General features: G+C 40.0%; 3 protein-coding genes across 3 annotated transcripts; 1 reads left to right on the top strand and 2 right to left on the bottom strand.

Moving 5' to 3' along the window:
* The first annotated feature begins 599 nt into the window (after positions 1-599).
* On the top strand, positions 600-4,642 carry LOC108892268 (calcium uniporter protein, mitochondrial-like). Its single transcript, XM_018689722.2, is given in 10 exon segments — positions 600-686; positions 1,484-1,504; positions 1,506-1,545; positions 1,779-1,946; positions 2,216-2,320; positions 2,457-2,614; positions 3,071-3,177; positions 3,262-3,358; positions 3,534-3,650; positions 4,220-4,642. Coding segments are annotated over 10 exon segments (969 nt in total). The 5' UTR covers positions 600-614; the 3' UTR covers positions 4,304-4,642.
* cfi (complement factor I) lies at positions 4,475-10,694 on the bottom strand. Its single transcript, XM_018689721.2, has 17 exons — positions 10,422-10,694; positions 9,605-9,771; positions 9,033-9,186; positions 8,807-8,870; positions 8,549-8,705; positions 8,227-8,429; positions 7,552-7,656; positions 7,338-7,463; positions 7,081-7,116; positions 6,949-6,969; positions 6,494-6,639; positions 6,290-6,393; positions 6,068-6,172; positions 5,505-5,680; positions 5,254-5,355; positions 5,014-5,162; positions 4,475-4,663 (listed from the first exon to the last, which is right to left on the bottom strand). Exons 1-17 carry the CDS (start codon positions 10,491-10,493, stop codon positions 4,595-4,597), a joined length of 1,956 nt encoding a protein of 651 aa, XP_018545237.1. The 5' UTR covers positions 10,494-10,694; the 3' UTR covers positions 4,475-4,594.
* Positions 10,695-11,670: 976 nt separating this feature from the next.
* Positions 11,671-18,226, bottom strand: LOC108892255 (complement factor I-like). Its single transcript, XM_051072668.1, is given in 19 exon segments — positions 11,671-11,866; positions 11,964-12,112; positions 12,204-12,305; positions 12,383-12,558; positions 13,264-13,368; positions 13,466-13,531; positions 13,851-13,954; positions 14,065-14,204; positions 14,922-14,942; positions 15,090-15,125; positions 15,491-15,604; positions 15,869-15,908; positions 15,910-15,977; positions 16,066-16,251; positions 16,337-16,495; positions 16,603-16,666; positions 17,288-17,441; positions 17,520-17,587; positions 18,058-18,226. Coding segments are annotated over 19 exon segments (1,875 nt in total). The 5' UTR covers positions 18,112-18,226; the 3' UTR covers positions 11,671-11,797.
* Positions 18,227-18,548: the final 322 nt, after the last annotated feature.

Raw genomic sequence — 18,548 nt, 5'->3', positions numbered from 1 at the left:
TTAAAAATATTTACTAATGTTATGTAGTATTAAGTAAGTCTGGACTCTAATTAACCTGCAAGTTTAAGTTTCTGTGCTTGAGACCAGTTCAAATTTGCTACATAAACATGGTCTTCATCTATCTACAGTGGCTAGAACTGCAAATGAACAAAACAATGGTTTAGTGTGAGCTTGACTAAGACCACCTTTTTCGGTTCAAATTTTGGTGCTTTTGTCCAGACCATGGCCGAGGCCCCTTTCGCACCTGCTGTCTGTCTGAAAGGTGTGAAAGGTGCCTCAAACAGGTAGACAATCAGAAAACAATGTGAGCAGTGCTGCCTCTCTGCTACTACATTAATAAGAAAAAGTAAAACTTTTGATGTAGCTCCACACCTGTTCTGTTTAGGAGACACTTTTAGAATTAACTTTGTTATCTGTGGAGAATCTACTGAACCTGTTAAGAGTGTTAATCTAAAACTTTAAAGAACTGACTCTTCCCGTCAGGTAAGAGTTAACCTCCTCTTCCTGCTGCCATAAAACCTGTTTCTGCTTGCCTCAGGGACATTCTTTCATGTCAGCTGGTTTACGACACTGAAAAGAAGCAGTTCATTCCTCCTGTAGGTCAGTGTCTCATCATGTTTGCTTCCACACTCTTCTGCAGGTTTGGTTTCTGCTGTTCTCGCCCCACAAGACTCAGAATCTACACGGTGAGTTTAATACATTTAAAAGTGGAAATTCTTCCATTTATAAACTTAAAGTCTAGAGATTTCAGACTAAAGCGATAAATATGGGAAAAATATTGCACTTTTCATCCATTTTTATTTATTTAACTAAATAATTTGTCTGTGTTTAACTGAAACCACAGCAGAAAAGATGTTAACATTTACACAAAGAACACAAATACTTCTGACTATATACTACTAATAACACTATTTATACTTCTCCTGCTACTACTAGTACAACAACTGCTAGTACTTGTGTTATTCCTACTGTCATTGTGTGTTTGGGGGCTGGTTTTACTATATTTGTGCTGTCCAAATACTGGGTGCCCACTATACTTGTGGGGTCTGAGAGCCTCCTGGGAACCAAAATGCTGGAGCTGTCAAGTTTAAATGTTTGGGGTTTATGACTTGGTTTTGGAGTTAGGGTTAGAATTAGGCCTAGGTTTGGGTTAGGGGCTAGGGAATGCATTATGTCAATGAGTGTACTCACACAGCTTTCAAGCATATTTCTACCTTCTATCTCTTTCTCTATGTCTCTCAAATATTCAGCTTTTCTCTCTTTTTCTCAGTTCCATTGTTTTTGTGGCCACACCTATTTAACACAGAAAATGATTCATACAAGTGTTTCCTTACCTGCCACCTCTGCGGTTAAGGTTTGGTTAGGTTTTGGTGCAAAAACTACTTAACTGGATACACACCCGAAAGCCAACAGAGAGCAAGATGAATCCAATATTGTCAGGGAACTGATAAATGACTACGATACATGTGTTTTTCTCTCTCAGTCCAGTTCAGTCTGGTCAGCATGGTTTCGTTTCCAGTTACAGCAGTCGACCTCCAACCAAAGGTAAACTCTGTCTTTCTTTTCTTTACAACGTCACATAAAAGAAATAGTTAGTACAAATGCAGAAGATGAAAATCAGTCTCGTGGACAGAGCTGCAATCAGGATGTGGTTAGCCTAGCCTAGCTTAGCATAAAAACTGAAAGCAGGAGAAACAATTAGTTCGGCTCTGTCTGAACTTAAAAAATACATCTTCCAACATCTCTAAAGCTCACTAACTAATGTTGTTGTCTTTCAGATGTGTCTCTTCATTATAGCCTCGGTCGCCCAGTCCTCTCTTTGCGTCTCCCTGCAGGTCAGCAGTGTCGTTTCACTCTAACGCCCATGTTGACCACAGTGGGCGACCTGCTGCGAGACATCACAGCCAAAGACCCCGGAGTTCACACTGCTGCTCTGCTCAACGGAGGTAACTCTGACCTGTAACACAAACTCTAACCTAAAACCTTAACTTAATAAACTTAATTAAAGTCTGAGCTGTTTCTACTGTTTCCAAAATGTCCAGACTCTAAAACTGTCTTTGACCATGTCGTCACTTCAAAAAATATCCCTACGTTCTATAAATGTCTTCACTTTTAAAACTTCCTCAAACTTAAACACAGGAACAGACACACATAAAAATAACACAAGATGTCATGACAACACAAAATTTAACTAAGTTTTGCTTTCTTTTCTCAGATGGACAACGAATCTCCTCATGCACCTTCATGGAAACTGTTTTAAATAAAGATTTTCAGCTCGTCATCAATGATGTCACGTACAACGTTCCCTCACTTGGACAAGGTACAGCCTCTGAGTGTCTGTAGGGGGCGATTTATTTAGCAGCTTTTAGGTCCCAGAACAACAATTATAACGAGGTATTTGTGTGTTTATGTGTTAACCACTGAACACCACAAACTCCTCTTGCTCTGGGTATCAGGTTCGTCTCATGAACATGTGCTGGGTCCAGATGATATGAAGTATGTGATTCACCTTCTTCACTCGGCTCTGAGTCTTCCTCAGCAGCAACACATCCAACACTCGGAGCTGCTGATCAGACAGGAGCAGCTCAAACAGCAGCTGAGGCCACTGGAGACGGTACTACACATCAAATACTACTGCTACATACTGAATAGTATTACAACTACACATCAAATACCGCTATTACTTCATACTGAATACAATGAAAATTTGTGGCTAAAGGAATGTAAATGTGACGGTGTGTGGGTCATAGGGTTGGAAATTTCCATGGGAATTAACAGGAATAAATATTTCCAGTACTGCCCAGCTTAACTTACCATGGAAAATTTCTAGAAATTTACTGGAAATTTTCCACCTCTTTGCAACCCCAGTGGGTCTACTTGTTTTACTAGTGTGGTGGGGACATAAATCACACAGTCACGTGGTGAGGACAAAAAGCAAGTCCATGTAAATCATTAAAATTTAGGAAGAAGACTTAGTTAAGGCTGGTTAAGGGTTAGTCTTCTAGTATATAAGTCAATGTAATGTCCTCTGAAGTGATGGAAACATCACCGTGTGTGTGTGTGTGTGCAGGTAAAAGTCCAGATGGCACGGGAGGCGGATTTTAGAGCATCCATGCTGGGGTGGGTGGGGCTCGCCTACCTGTCTCTGCAGGGAGGATTCCTGGGTTACCTCACCTGGTAATGAACACACACATTTCACAAGCCTGAGACTCACAGTTCACTGCTCTCAGGTCGCCGAGTAATAATATTTGTGTGGGTCAGGTATGTGTTTGCCTGGGACGTCATGGAGCCAGTCACCTACTTCATCTCCTACACCACCAGCATGATCTTCTTCGGCTACTACATCCTGACCAAACAGGTACAGGAACTCTATTTTCGTCCTCTATTGTCGTGGTCTGTTTGCTTTTATGATTAGGGTTAGAAATGGGTTTAAATTAATGCAAGTGTTTGGAGCTAGGGGATTTATTATGTTAATGTTTGTGCTTCATTTTGTGTATATATGACTGTGTATGTGTGTGTGTGTGTGTGTGCAGGATTTCATCATTCCTAGGCTGAGGGATCGTCAGTTCCTCCTCTCCTTCTACCAGAGAGCATCTAAACAGAAATTCGATGTTCGTAAATACAACGAGCTTAAAGACGAGCTGTCGAAGGTGATGAACACACACAGATTAACACTTTGTTAACATACATTTTTTACACACAGGACCACAAACTGTTTTAGTCAAACAGCATCTTTGGTCAGTCCAAATCAGTCAGAAACATCTTTATAGTTGTGAATCCAAAGCTACGAAATTAAAATTAATCACTCTATTGGAAAGACAGTTATTAACAGTAAGTAGTACGTTCCAAGAACAAGTTATAAACTATTTAAAAGGCATATGTAGATTTTGTGCATCAAAATGACTGGATCTCTGCTATATGTTGTTGAGTTTTGTACTTAAATCATCCCAAATGTTTCCAGCAATTTTCAAACCTAGAGAAATCTGTGATTTTAAAAAAGGTAATGTTTGTTAATCACCAGTACAGTGGTTGCCAAAGTGCCAAAATTTTTTAAACAGTTCTAAGCCCCATTTTTCAAATACGCTTTTAGATCTTGGTCGTTTTTCACTGCGGATTTTAGTCATTAGATGTCTGGATTTCAAGTTATCAAAGAAACAAGCTGAAGTTACCTGAAATAATCAAAACGCAGAATTTCTAAACTGTGTGTTTGTTTGTGCAGGTGGAGGCTGATCTCCAGAGGTTGAGAAGTGCCATTCGGCTGCAGCTGCCGGTGAATCAGGTTCAGTCCCAACAAAACCCCTGAGATTTTTGTACATTTTCTCTTTGTTTGTGACATTAAATGTAATTTTTGTAACTTTTTTTGTAGTTGTTCCTGAATAATATTAGACCTTTAGAAAATCATTATTGATAATTGTGGAAACACATTAGGCTAATATGCCGTGTATGTGAATTGTTAGTTGTAGAAACTGAGGAATGTATTTCACTGGAATTTTATTGGGTGCAAAGTGGTATTTTCTTACCATACAACCAGTAAACAAAAAATAGGTTGAAAGAATATAATTGTGTGTATACATATGTGTGTGTGTGTGTTTTATCAGGAGTTGAACTTGGTGACTGCAGGCCAACCTGTATGAAGTCTGATCCACTCAAAGTAATGAGCGACCTGTCAGAGAGACACACATGGAGTTAATGTTAATGTGAAACTATTTGTGAACCTGCATTGGTCAAACAAAGAAATATTAAAGTTAGTGACATAATTAATTTATAATTCATCTACATGTCTTTTTGTATAAATATTTTGTTTGCAGCAGTGTTTTGTTCTCTAACTGTGTGTTTATATTGTTTTGAACCAGTGAACTCATTACTGAAATCATCTGGGATTAAAGTAAATCTAACGATTAACATACATACACTGTATTTATAAATGTATTTTTGATGTGTTTATATTTATACTTTACTATTACTATAATATTTTCTGTATGTATATCGGTTCATATGCACACTCGGTTTTACCTGTGTATAAACTCCAGGGAATCCTGGCTGACCACACTTCTCTCCCCAGCTGACGATCCCCCACAGGTAGGAAACACCAAGTTCATCTTCACAAACCAGAGGACCTCCACTGTCGCCCTGACAGGAGTCCACACTGCCCTCCAGATCACCTGCACACATTCAGATATGCACAGACAAAATGACACCTGTGCAACGTCGATAAAACGTCCTGCTTTTAGTGCATACAGATCACCAACCCACCTGCACACATCATGCCTGGTTTGAAGCGACCTTTATAGAATCTCTGGCAGTCATCGATGAGGGATACGTTGGCCCAGAGCAACACCTGAGCTGCTTTGCCATCTGTACACAAAGGTAAAAACTTCACTTCCTCATTTTCCAACATTCAAGCTAACTGAAAATCTGACTGCAGAAATGATCCATGAAGCTTTGTACGCAGGCTTTTTTGGATTTACATTAATGTTACAGTTCTTCTACAGCGATGTACATGCCTGCGGTTCGTCCCCATCCAGAGATGCTGCAGGTGTGGTTGGGTTGAAAGAGGTGGGTGGACCAGGGAACACAGACAGCGCTGACAGCCGGGTTATCCACAAAACATTTGTTCTTGAACGGAAGCTTCTCCAGCTTAATCAGAGCAATGTCGTTCTCGTAGCTGCTGGCGTTGTACCTGCAGGGACATCAAGATTATAAAACTATGCTTACATCTCTGCTTATTTTGTTACCATGAATGAATGAATGAATGAACCCAACCGGTCGAGGCAGATGGCCGCCCACCCTGAGTCCAGTTCTGCTCGAGGTTTCTGCCTCTTAAAAGGAAGTTTTTCCTTGCCACTGTCTCCTAGTGCTGCTCATGGTGGGATCTGTTGGGTCTCTCTCTGTAAATACCTATTTTAAAGAGTACGGCCTAGACCTGCTCTATATGAAAAGTGCCTTGAGATGACTGTTGTTGTGATATGGCGCTACATAAATAAAATTGAATTGAATTGAATTGAAAATGTTTGCATTCACGTGTAACAGTTGAGCCAGACAGGGTTATAGAGCGACAGATTCATACTTGGGATGGATGCGAATCTCCTCAACAGGAACAATGTCTGTCGTGTTTTGAGCTCTAGACTTCTTCCAGAGAGAAAACTTCACCATGAACGCAGAGGGGTTGGGTCTGGTAAAGAGACACAGGTGAGAGACTATTACTATCACAACTGCTGTTACAGCTACACTGATCTTAAAGCACAGCTGTATTTGTACTAAAAAATGGGAGCGGGAGCATCCGTCCTACCTGACACAGTGAGCGGCAGTGATTACCCAGCAGCCTCCGATATAAGCTCCTCCACAGTCAATCTTCCTGTGCTCCTCTATTGCAACCTGCCACTGGATCTGAGTCTGGACACACAGGAATTAACAGTGTTCATTTGAAACTAGGTGTATGTTATGATATATGATAACATATAAAACAAAGCACTGCGTTGTGCCTCCAACTGACCGGTCTTGCCGGAATTCCTCCCACCACTCTCTTAACTCGGACACTCCTCCTTCCTCGGTCCTCAACTTCCTCATCGTCCACTGTGGTCGCATTGGGAATCCCACAGTATAACTGGGACTCCAGATGCTCTCTGCTGATCCTTGTTTCTAAACACACATGAACAGAGTGGTTGAAATTCATGTCTGGCTGTTATGAGATTTGTCTGGATAACTTGGTCTTGGACAGTTGGGCCTTGACCTGTTGTGAGACGGTGATCTGCTGACTTGGACTTTGTGCACAGGTACGTTGTCATGTTAAAGCAGAAAACCAAACCTTTCCCCAACTACTGCCACAAAGTTTTAAGAAAAGTTTACCTCATTTGAATGTACAGGAACTGTCCATGTACTTTTGGTCATAAAGTGTAATAACACTTCTGATAATACTGTGCTAAAAGTGTCACTGATTAGGTAACATACCTTTTTTGGGAGAGGTGTACTCTGAAAAAAACAAAACAAAAAAAACATGGTCAGTATCATCATCACCACTACTAACAATGATGACTATGAAAATTTCAACCACTGCTGTGTGCACATCTGTCACAGCCATACCTGTGTTTTGGGGTAGCATGTGTCCACTCTCTGACCCTGTGGAAAATTATAAGTATTTATTATAAATACTGGAAATATATTACAAAAACACTCACTTAGAAGATCTACTTATTGTTCTTACGTTAACTCAACCACATGAACAGATCAGACAACCATTGTTGTCCTTTACCCCAAAACTTTTCCACAAACTTCTAAATTTAAGTTTTCCTGTAAATACTTTTCTGTTTTCGTGGTATTGGTTTAAACTTGTGTCTCACTTGTGTATGCAAATTTGGGTTCGACTGATTCATCGTGTCCATCCAGGCAGTCGATCTGTCCATCTCTGAGTGCGTCTTTATGAACGCAAACACCCGTCTTGCAGCGGTGAGCACCATTCCTGCAATCTGACAAACAAAATAATTCACATGGTGAGAGACGGGACATGCAGGGTTATTAAATCCATTCAAGTGTGTGTTTGTGTGTTTGGGTTACTTTTGCAGCACATCTCATCACTGCGGTCGCCACAGTCGTCAACTCCGTCACACGTCTGCTTCTGAGACACACGCTTCCCATTCACACAGCTGAAGTCAGAGTCCTCTGAAAGCCACGGGCACAAAATGTCAAAATGTTGCATAAAGAATCACTGCAGCTTGGTGCTTGATGTTTGGTTTGGTGGGTCATTACTATGTCAATTCACCACATCCTGGGCAGAAGGTTGTGGGTGGGGCTTCTTTTTAAGTGGAACCATTAGTAGTAAAAAGTGATGGTTATATTTCAGAAACAGCTGACAAGAGAGGATCAGATTATTGAGATGATGGAGAAGGCACCAGGACCGTCCTGAGGACTCTTTCTGCGGGCAGGATAGCAAGGCACAGCAGATGTCTAGACAGTTTGCACTTTGGTGACACTACAGTACTTTCTCCTTTATACTTGGAGATGATGTTGTCACTTTAGCTTAGTTCAATCAAGACCTACAGTTTCCATTTTAGTAACTTTTAACTTATAGTAAGGAGTTTGTTTGAAGATAAACACCCTGAGGTCTTAAACCATGTGGCTCCTGGATAAGAAGTGAAGAACCAGAAGTCTGGATTAGAGTAAGAGGAATTTTGTTGTGAAAAAACAAAACCTACTGGAGGCACAGTTGGAAAAGAATCACTACATTCTCACCATTTGGTGCCTGTGATGCATTGTAACAGGTCACTGTGGCGACCTTCCTGTTGCCAGTCCTTATATTGTCGTAGATTACGCACTCAGCGAGGGAAGTCTCATAACCTTGGCAGCGGATGCTGACACAGCTGCCTGGGAAGTGTTTGTGCGGATGGTTGTTTTTCAGGGTTGAAAAGTGAATGCCACCAACATTCACTGCCCCACTGTACACAAGACATAATATTGGTAAAAAAAATTTATCATCACAGTCACATCATCACATTTTTTCCACGTTCAAATCAGTGTTCAAATTTCTGATGCATTATGTAAATAAATCTCTCACAGCGGCTTCCCATGGTTCTTGCAGGCCACGTTAGCAGCTGCCATATCCCATAGTTTCCGACAAATCAGAAAATCCTCCTTGGCTCCAGGTGTTTTAGGGTCAGGAATGGAGACCTTGATCACTCCTGTTTCTGAGTCTATCGAAGTTTCAAACGTTTCTGTGGTGAGAGAGCGATAACAGTAACGTTAACTGGAAGAAGGATTATTACAATGACACTATAAATATAACAAGGTGATGAATTTATCTGTGAGAACAAACCTTCACAATTTTCCCCAAAGTGGGACATGGCAGGTCTCTTGGTCCGACATGAGAGCGCCATCACCTGGAAAACAAATTATATAATTCTTTCTCTTTCTGTTTGTCCAAATTTGACATTTCTGATTATGTGCTTAGAAAACTATATGTGTATAACAAATCCCATTCTGTAAATAAAATTCAATTTTGGAGTTAGCAGTCAATACCCAACACTATAACTGAGTTTTACCTGGCAGTAAGAGCGGTACTGTCGATGGTCTCGTCCACAAACTGGAGTCACGCCCTCAGTGGGACACAGATAGGGTGGTTTACAAGAGCATTGCCCTTCAATGCAACGTTCCCATGGAGGACAAAACACGAGGTCACAGGATGCACGAGTCAACCTGATAAATGTAGACAGATAGATCATAAAGACTGCAAACAGATTAATCTCACACTATTTATACTGAAGAAAAAGAGTGGTGGCATTAAGTGTTAGACAGCTGGACCTGCTGCGTTAGAATCGCCTGTGGTTCTACTGATCCAATGAGGAGTTTGCAGCATTAAATCACTTGAGTGCTACTGACTAGAAAAGGCATGAACATGATGTCAGATTACATGGTGTGAAATGGAAAGAGACAAACAGCTCCTAAAGACAAAAACGTCCCTAACAAGTGAACAGTAGTATCTTTAAAATGGAACCTTGTTAGTTTTTAACTGTAAGGAACAGGAACACATTTACTTTTTGTCTAATTCTGCTGTTGTTCATGCTAAAACAAGGGCAACCAAAGAAAGACACCCAGCCAATCAGAATGTACTTACTTCTTATCCAGGCACTCAGGTGGACCCAGATAATCGTCTTCCTCAGTTGCTTCAGGGGTAGGAGCTGGGGTTGGGGCTGTGGTGGTGTCTGGGATTAGGAATGGAAAGGTTTGTTTCTGCTGAATTTGGTCAATGGCTGATGGCAGTTCAGAATCTGCTGGATTCCACTGGAAGAACAAATAGAACACATTAAAAATCAATCTAAAGGGACAGAACAGAATATAGTTACACACATCAATTGGTACATCACCATACAGTAGAGTTATTAACAGATTTACCAGTTTGTACAAGTGTGAATTTGTTGCCCTATGCATCAGTTCCTTGTGTAGCTTCGAATGATAGAATAGCACTTACTAATAAATGATTGTGTGTAACTTTCTCCTGCTTGACAACTGCGATTGTTATTTTTGGCCATAACGACTCTTCCACTACAATATCCAAAGGTCTTGGTGAGCTAGCTGAGTATGTTAAACCCTTTACCAAAATCTTGGATTCTAAGTCATTGGTTAGACATAAAATGATTAAAATGGTTAAAGCCATGCACTCATTCTTGTACCAATAATGGTTATCCAAATCATGCATGACTTTTCACTTGTTTATACTGTGGTAATGCTACTTTTACTTGAGTAAAAGGTCTGAGTAATTCTACAGCAGTATTTAATACAGGATTATGCTCCTCTGTGAAAATGGATTCTGTATTTACTCAACCTGCACTATGCAACATCAAACAGGAAATTCAACTTAATACAAGTAATAAACAAAACTAAAAATCACAAAATATTCAGAAAAAGAAAATAATGGAAGCACTCATACTCACTGTCCCAGAGTGAACGGCGAGAAGAAGAAGAAAAAGAAGAGAAACTTTGACTGATCTCATCTTGACGAACATGAACAGAATATTTTCCAACGACAGTTCAGCTTCTTACAAAAATGCCTTTTCTCATGTGTTCAGAAATATCGTCATGGATGGAAAAAATGATAAAATATCCTTAATAATGAAGAAACAACTGCAGATACAGAGAAACAGTTGTTCTCTCTGTCAGGGAGCACTTCAGCTGACAGTCTGATATCTCCTCTGTCCACTGGTGTTGTCATCGATCAATCATTAGCTTATCTAGTCAATACGTACACAGCCAAGACTCTAGGTTGATTCAGCTGATTGTAATGTCACATAACAGTAAATGAAGAATTGGAAAACCCCAATTCCAGTAACCAGACAAACACAAACACATTGGTGGTACGGTGGTTCGATGGCCGGTTATAAAGGTCGTGATTTGAACCTGACATTTGTTTCCTTCTACAGTCCAGAAAAATGTGGCTCAGGTGAACTGGAGACAGTAATTTCTCTAATAAACCCAGAACATGAGCGACTAAAATGTCTTTTTCACAATAACCACAGGTTTAAATAATAAAATGAATGATAGTTTATTATTTAGCTGCTTCAGTTTCAGTTTCCTGGTCGTGGTTTTATGGGGATAGCTGCATAGAGCAGATATTAGTAAAACCTGCGCTTTTCCTACCATGACAAATCAAAATGTGAGCAGGGGAAGAGGAAAAACAAACGATGGAACAGGCTGCGACCCTGAAGAGGGTAAACACATGACTGGAAATACAAACAAGTTAATGTTCAACACTGGATCAATGAAAGAACATTTCAAAACCACTGTGTGCTCAACATGAAAATGTCTCTGAGGCTTCAGCTCTGTTCACACAAGCAACCTGAAGCACAATCTGCTGATGTTTATGGTGCAGCACTCCCCAATGGCAGGGGCCTCCCCCAGCAAACTTAACCTTTAAATCTAAGTTTGTACGACAACAGGAGTATGTTTGGACTAAAACCTGACTCAGACAGAACAAGTTCAAATAATCACATAAACTCACATACACATCTGTAGTACACAGATGTGTATGTGAGTTTTTATGTCCACAATGACAAGATACAGTGACGAGTAACAGTGCACATTAATCAGCATGAATAATGGCGACAACACAAACCAACTTATCAATAACATAACAACATTTCATTAACTGTACAGTAATTAAGGTACGTAAAAAACAAACACTGCTAATGGTTGAAATATTGTTTATTTACTTTCTGTAGCAACAAAGAATAATAAAGTGTTTACATTGTGTCAGTATTTGTCTGTAACCATGATAAAGTATGAATGAATGTTGCTGATTGTGTGAGCGTTATTACGAGTTGAACCTGGTCACAGTAGGCCAGCCTGTATGAAGTCTGATCCACTCAAAGTAATGAGCAACCTGGACGAGAGACCAAAAACAATATTACAATTAACAACAGGTTTACTGTCATACACAGGGATTTATCTGATGGATGCACCAAAACAAAGGCTTTTACCTGCGTATAAATTCCAGGAGATCTCGATGGGACACACCCCTGCCTCCAGCTGACGATGCCCCACAGGTAAGAAACACCTAATTCATCCTCACACACCAGAGGACCTCCATTATCCCCCTGACAGGCGTCCACACTGCCGTCCAGATTACCTGCACACAAAGGCAAAGCTCTAATCGATTTTTTTCTGAACTACAGTCGACACTAATCTGCTGTAAAACACAAGGGTATAACCACAAATACCTGCACAGATCATGCCAGGTTTAAAACTGTCATTGTAGAACCTCTCACAGTCTTCAACAAGGGGGACCCTGGCCCACTGTAAGACCAGAGACAGCCTGCCACCTACAGACAGACAGAGTGAATACCAGGATTTCAGAACAATTTAAAACTCGTAGTAGCATTCTGCCAACCTGTCGTACCTGAGGTCTGTCCCCATCCAGAGATGGTGCAGGTGTGGTTGGGATGGAAGAGCTGGGTGGTCCAGGGAACGCAGACGGGGGTGACTGCAGGGTTTTCCATCAAACACTCTTCACTAAATGGAAGTTTCTCCAGCTTCACCAGAGCGATGTCATTCTCACGGGTGATGGGGTTGTACCTTAATTTATAGGTGAGTTAGAGATTCATTAGTGAGTCATTCAATGTTAACATGGTTATAGTTTTATCTTTGGGTGTAGTAATGCTCTGCGTTATTTGCTTTGACGGTGAAGGAAAAATACAGAGTATCTGTTGTAATAAAACCTGAAGAATTCTGTTCTGTTACATTTGAAAGAACCAGACAGGGATGTCCCTTTTCCCCTTTGGTTGTTTTCTTTAGTTTTTGAACCATTATCCCAGATTTTTGAGCAGTATTTTATCCACAACTTTAAAATGAACATCTCATCAAATGTCCCTTTATGCTGACGATATGTTACTTTACTTATCTGATGTCCTCATTCCCACATGTACTAAAAGTATTTAGAGTTTAACCATTTAACCTATTGTCATACCTTGCTTTTACATGTTTTCTAAGTGTATTGCACAACTCTTCCCCAACATGCCGCACTTTATTCCCCAAATATTTTCAGCTATCTTGCCCTCATCCTGTTGGTGACTCAAAGTTAAAAACTGTCTCCTTTTCCCAGTTCAAGTGAAGTTTACATGAAGCAACTTTGTAGAAGCCTTTCAAAGAGAAAAGTGGCATATCCTTCTCCATCTTCAAGTTTAACTCTGCAGTGAACCCAAGATAGATTAGACCCACCAAGATTTATGTGGCCCGTCACCATCATTCATACTGCACATACAGACAAACATGTATGCATACTCAGGGTGGACGTGGATGTCCTTAACAGGAACAAGATCTGTGGAGGGCTGAACTCTGATCCTCTTCCAAAGAGAAAACTTTGCCTTAAATGCACTAGGATGAGGCCTGGGTGAAATAAATAGAGTATTACTGCCATTGCAAGAGAGAGAAAGACAATGGTACAATAAGAAACTCCTTTGTTCACTACATAAAAAATTATTACTTTCTGTTGGTTTCACTGTTTTGACCAGAAGCTCCAGTGTTTCTTAATGACAGAGATGGGTTGGGTCTGGAAGAGAGAGAAGGCTGAGGATGTTATTTATTTTCATTTTTATTTTTTTAATTTTTTTTTTTACCACTACTCTAATAATTTCTTATTTCTAATAGTTTTAATTTCTGATGCATTAACAGTGGCTATTTTTTGAAAATTTAAGCAAAACCATGCATTTTTTGGGGTAACCAGCATTTCAAAACCCAAGGATATTCAGGTTACAATTATATGAAACACAGAAAAGCATTAAATCATCACACTGGAGAAGGTGGAACGATTAATACTATGATTTCTGCTTTTATCACTGGTATTCCCAGTACTACTACATGTGTCATACCCGATGCAGTGAGCAGCAGTGACGACCCAGCAGCCTCCGATATAAGCTCCTCCACATTGAAACTGGCTGTTCATCTCTAATGCAACCTGCCACTGGATCTGAGTCTAAACACAGACAAGAAATTTACTGTAGACAGACATTGGCAAGATGTCAGGTTTACAACCATTAGCACTTTATTTATGTGGTAATAAAGATAATGAAATGTGCGACTGACCGGTGTTGTTGGCTGTCCTCCCAACATTCTCCTGTGCCTGGCTCTTCCTTGGTACTCTTCAACATCATGATTCGTTCTTGTTGTTTGAGCAACACCACAGCTCAGCTTGGACTCCAGATGTACTCTGGTGACTTTCGTTTCTAAACAAAAAATATAAGTTTATACAAAAATCCAACTGAAATTTCATCTATCAATCAGAGTCACCCAGATTAGCAGGGTTGACAGTTTGGAGTTCCAGATGACTTGGAAAAACCATGTTGTTTCTTAGCATCTCAACTAAAACTTAATGAGATCATCAACAGAAGTTATTGGACTTCTTGTTAATTAGCCATATTAAAACCATGAAATCTGACTTCAGGGGGCGTTCCAGTTGAAACTTCTGACTAGGCACTCTGAAATTCCGACTTCTGAATACAACTGGAACGCACCATTAAGCTGCCCAATTAAAAGAAATTCCTGAGGCCTTCTCTCGATTTTTCTTTTGTAGCTGGCCAAGGTGACTGGTTTTGTTTCCTCTTCCCTTTCTGCTTCCTGGGTTTTTGATGGTTGGCAAACAACTTATGTTGTTTCCAGTTCATGACCTCCACTTCTTCTACTTCTCTACCCTGTACTCTTTTTTTTTTTACAGCCATGTGTAACGTAACTACACTGCCACCTTCTGGTGACACTTTACAGCTGGTTTTATGTGCTTCACACCAACAGGTGGAAATGCCCCTAATTCGTGTTTCCTTTTCTTTTCTTTATTGCAACATTTCAAAACGTTCACTTCAAATTTGCTTGACAGTTGTATGCAGATATAACTAATGACACGTGGCGACAACTAAACATATAATTATTCATTCATTGAAGCTACATACCGTTTTTTGGAGAGGTGTACTCTGAAAGACACAAACAAAAAAAATACAAATCGTCATCTTCATTGTCACTTATAACTACAACACGACATTGACTGGGAGGCCACTGTACTAATCATGTTTCCATAGCAACAAGAAGCACAGTGGCTGGAAGTGTGTTACCATGGTTACCTGTATTCCTGAGAGGAGGAGGCGACGTCTCTGTCGCTGTGAGGAACAGAAAGATTAATTTATCAAGAAAAGATCCGACAGTGTTTTCTGTTTTCTTCTCAATGCTGCCATCTAGTGGCCAAAGTTTAGTAACATGAACAGTTTATGACATTCTTTCACTTCTTTCAAACCAGGAGGCTACTTATACTTATACTTGAGTATATTCTGCATCTTCATACTTCTACTACCACTTTTACTCCTCTACTTTTGTGTCATATCTTATAAAAATATAAGATATTATACATATCTTAGATAAATAATACAAAATATGATCAACAAATAAATGATCATGAAGCATTTGGGAGAGCTTAACAAATTTAAACATATCACTGCAAGTGTCTGTGTGTCACTGTTGTCAGTACTTGTGTGTTCCTTTGATTCGTCCTCTCCGTCCAGACAGTCGATCTGTCCGTCACCAACTGCTTCTCTACGCAAACACACACCTGTGCTGCAGCGGAAAGCTCCGTTTCTGCAATCTGACATTGAGACACACATTAATTTCACATTATGAAAGATGAGATATATCATCAAAGTCATAGAGTGGTGCAGGGATAATGTACTTTTGTTGTTCAACCCTAAAGTTAGCATTAAAAAACATAAAACTCACTTTTCTCGTCTCTGGGAAATTTTTACAAATATATTTTTAATATATTTTACTGTATATTAAATGCCTGGACCTCTGCAGCTGCCTTAGACTCAACCTTCACTCGTAAATGTTTGCTATCATCTCCGTGTCTTACTCTTGCAGCACATCTCGTCGCTTCGGTCGCCACAGTCGTCGAACGCCGTCACACGTCTGACTGAGAGACACGCACTTCCCATTCACACACTTGAAGTCGCACTCATTGTCTGAAACACACAGATATGCACAGAGGTCACACTAACATCAGAATGTGATAAAATGAAAAAGAACAAAATAGAAACACTGATTACAAACTTGTTGGCTGTACGCAGGTTGCTGTAGCGACCTCCCTGTTGTTGATGTTGACCTTGTCGTAGATCACGCATTCTGCCAAAGAGTTCTCGTAACCTTGGCAACGCACACTCACACATTTGCCCGGAAGCTGATCGTCGAAGCTTTTCAGGGAAATGTACGACACGGTCCCGGTGGACGAGGCTACCACTGCAAAAAACATCAGTTAGGTTATGGTATAATTATGGTGATTTAATTGGTTTTCCGGTGATTGGCGCCCCTCCCCCCTCTCACAGTGGGTGTCCGTCCTCCTTGCAGGCCACGTTGGCAGCAGCCATGTCCCACAGCTCCTGACACACCAGCACCTCCTCCCCACCTCCTCCAGTACCAGGAACAAAGAGCCGAACCAGCTCTGTACCCTGGTCTATCGAACTTCTGAACTTTGGCTGATCGGCTGAAACGAGAGAAAGATGAACGTCAGTAAATCTAAGAGACAAGAACCATGAGGGGACGATAAATGAAGAAAACATTGTCAGTCTGTTTTTGTGTTTGATGACAAACCTGTGCAGGTTGTTCCAAAGTGGGACATGAAGGGTTTCTTGCTCTGACAGGAGGCTGCCATCGCCTAGAGAAGAAATCATCTTTTGTAAAAGTTTTCTGTATTTGCCACTTTGCCTTTGTTTTCAGGTATTTCCACACCAAGTTTGAATTTACATGAGAGATATTTGGACGAAATCTAGCAGGTTGTTAAAGCCAAAGTGTATTTTTGTGAAAAGGAAAAAAAACATTTGTGTTGTTTTTAGCTGATATTTCAGTTTCAGAAATTATTTTGTGACCCAAGTATTTCTAATATTACCACTCAGGGGTTCAAGTATATGACATTTTTGCATGTATTCAAAGAGTAATTTGACAGAAAATCATCATATTTTAGTTCGTAAATTATATGTACAGTTAGTTTTTTGTGCTATGAACTCATTCTTATTCTGGTCACAGTCTATTGTTTTAATGTCAACCACAGGTCTTTTTTTGTGTCATTTTCAGAGAAAAAAGTGATTCTTATCTGATCCTGGGATCTACAGGAAAATGCTGATTGGTAATTTTAGGCTGTATAAATAAAACAAATGTGACTTGAGACAATGTTTGAATTGCACATCCTTGAACTATACAGCACCGTCATGTTGACGCTCATCTTTGTCTTGTTGTCATTGTTGGTGCCTTGCTCAGTGGCCACAGTGCAGGTTGTTACCTGGCAAAAGGAGCGAAGCTGTTTGTTGTCGCGTGCACAAACTGGGGTCATGCCCTCAGCAGGACACAGGTAGGGAGGTTTACAGGTGCAGCGCCCGTTTATGCAGCGCTGCCATGGAGGACAAAATACCAGGTCACATGACTCACGAGTCAACCTGCCGAATTAAAATCAAAGTGAATTAACATCATGTAGATAAAAAATAATCCAGCCAGTCAAAGAGCAGAACACTTACTTCTTCTCAAAACACTTGACTGGTCCCAGAAACTCATCTGACTTTGGGGTGGAGCTTTGGGTTGAGAGCTGCAAGGATGGAGAAAAGTACGATAGAACTTTGATGGAGTACATACAAGTTACCAGCATGGGACAAAGACAAATGAATGACACTGATAACTAATTCATAATTTATTTTGGCCCTTTACAACCTCCATACAATACTTTGTACTGTACTAAACAGTACTATAATACACTATACTCAACTGTGACATATTATAATATCCAGGGGTGGGCAAAAATAACCTGCTATAGCTATATCCTTATCATTTTTAGCTTGTTTGAGACTGTGTCAGGATGGTTTCATTCAACAAAAATCGTGTTTTTGATTTGGGGAACATTATCTTGTTGTATGTTTGTTCACCCCTAAAGTTTAACTTCGGTAAGTCTGATATAAGAGCAGCAATAAAAACACTGAAACTGTTTTAAAAATACAGAAAAATAACTGTGTAGAACTGTCTCAAAAGTCAGAAAATAAAACCGCACTGTAGTACACTCACCGTAACAGAGACAAGAAGAAACAGCAAGAGAAGAGAAACTCTGACCCACGTCATCCTGACAAACACTAACAACTTCGACTTTTAACAGAAATGTTTTCTTCTTTTTCTCCTCTGACAGACTTTAGTTCAGAAGCAACAGGCAGTTAATTCTCTTTATAAAGGATCATTTCAGTGACAGACCAATGAGGTGTCCTGTATTCACTGATGATGTCACTGATCAATCATTAGCTCATTTTGTCAGTGTTGACAGACAATGTCCTGACATGTTAAAATGCAGTGTTGAACATTTAAATAATCATTTATATAAATTACACATGTAAACACGGGGAGAAACTCTTACAGATGTTATAAATGAGAGAGTATATGTTACAGATTTCAGCCCTGATTTATAAACATTTACTTCTGGGTATCCAGGGTGCAGAATTCTCCAAATAAAGTTCAGAAAAGCACCAAGAAACGAACAAGATTTCTTAATATATCACACATCCTAC

Source organism: Lates calcarifer, linkage group LG9 (assembly GCF_001640805.2).
Source record: "Lates calcarifer isolate ASB-BC8 linkage group LG9, TLL_Latcal_v3, whole genome shotgun sequence".
In the NCBI taxonomy this organism is placed as follows: Eukaryota; Metazoa; Chordata; class Actinopteri; family Centropomidae; genus Lates; species Lates calcarifer.
The sequence above is the reverse complement of the archived record's forward strand: the minus strand, read 5'-3'. Positions and strand labels throughout refer to the sequence as shown.

Bases quoted from the DNA above. Each gene is read 5' to 3' on its own strand.
- cfi (XM_018689721.2), bottom strand. From the start codon at position 10,493: ATGTTCGTCAAGATGAGATCAGTCAAAGTTTCTCTTCTTTTTCTTCTT. The intron at 8,706-8,806 runs GTTTGTTCTCAC...CTCTCACCACAG, and splicing joins CTTTGGGGAAAATTGTGAAG to AAACGTTTGAAACTTCGATA. The intron at 5,356-5,504 runs GCATGTACATCG...CTTTGTGTACAG, and splicing joins TGGATGGGGACGAACCGCAG to ATGGCAAAGCAGCTCAGGTG.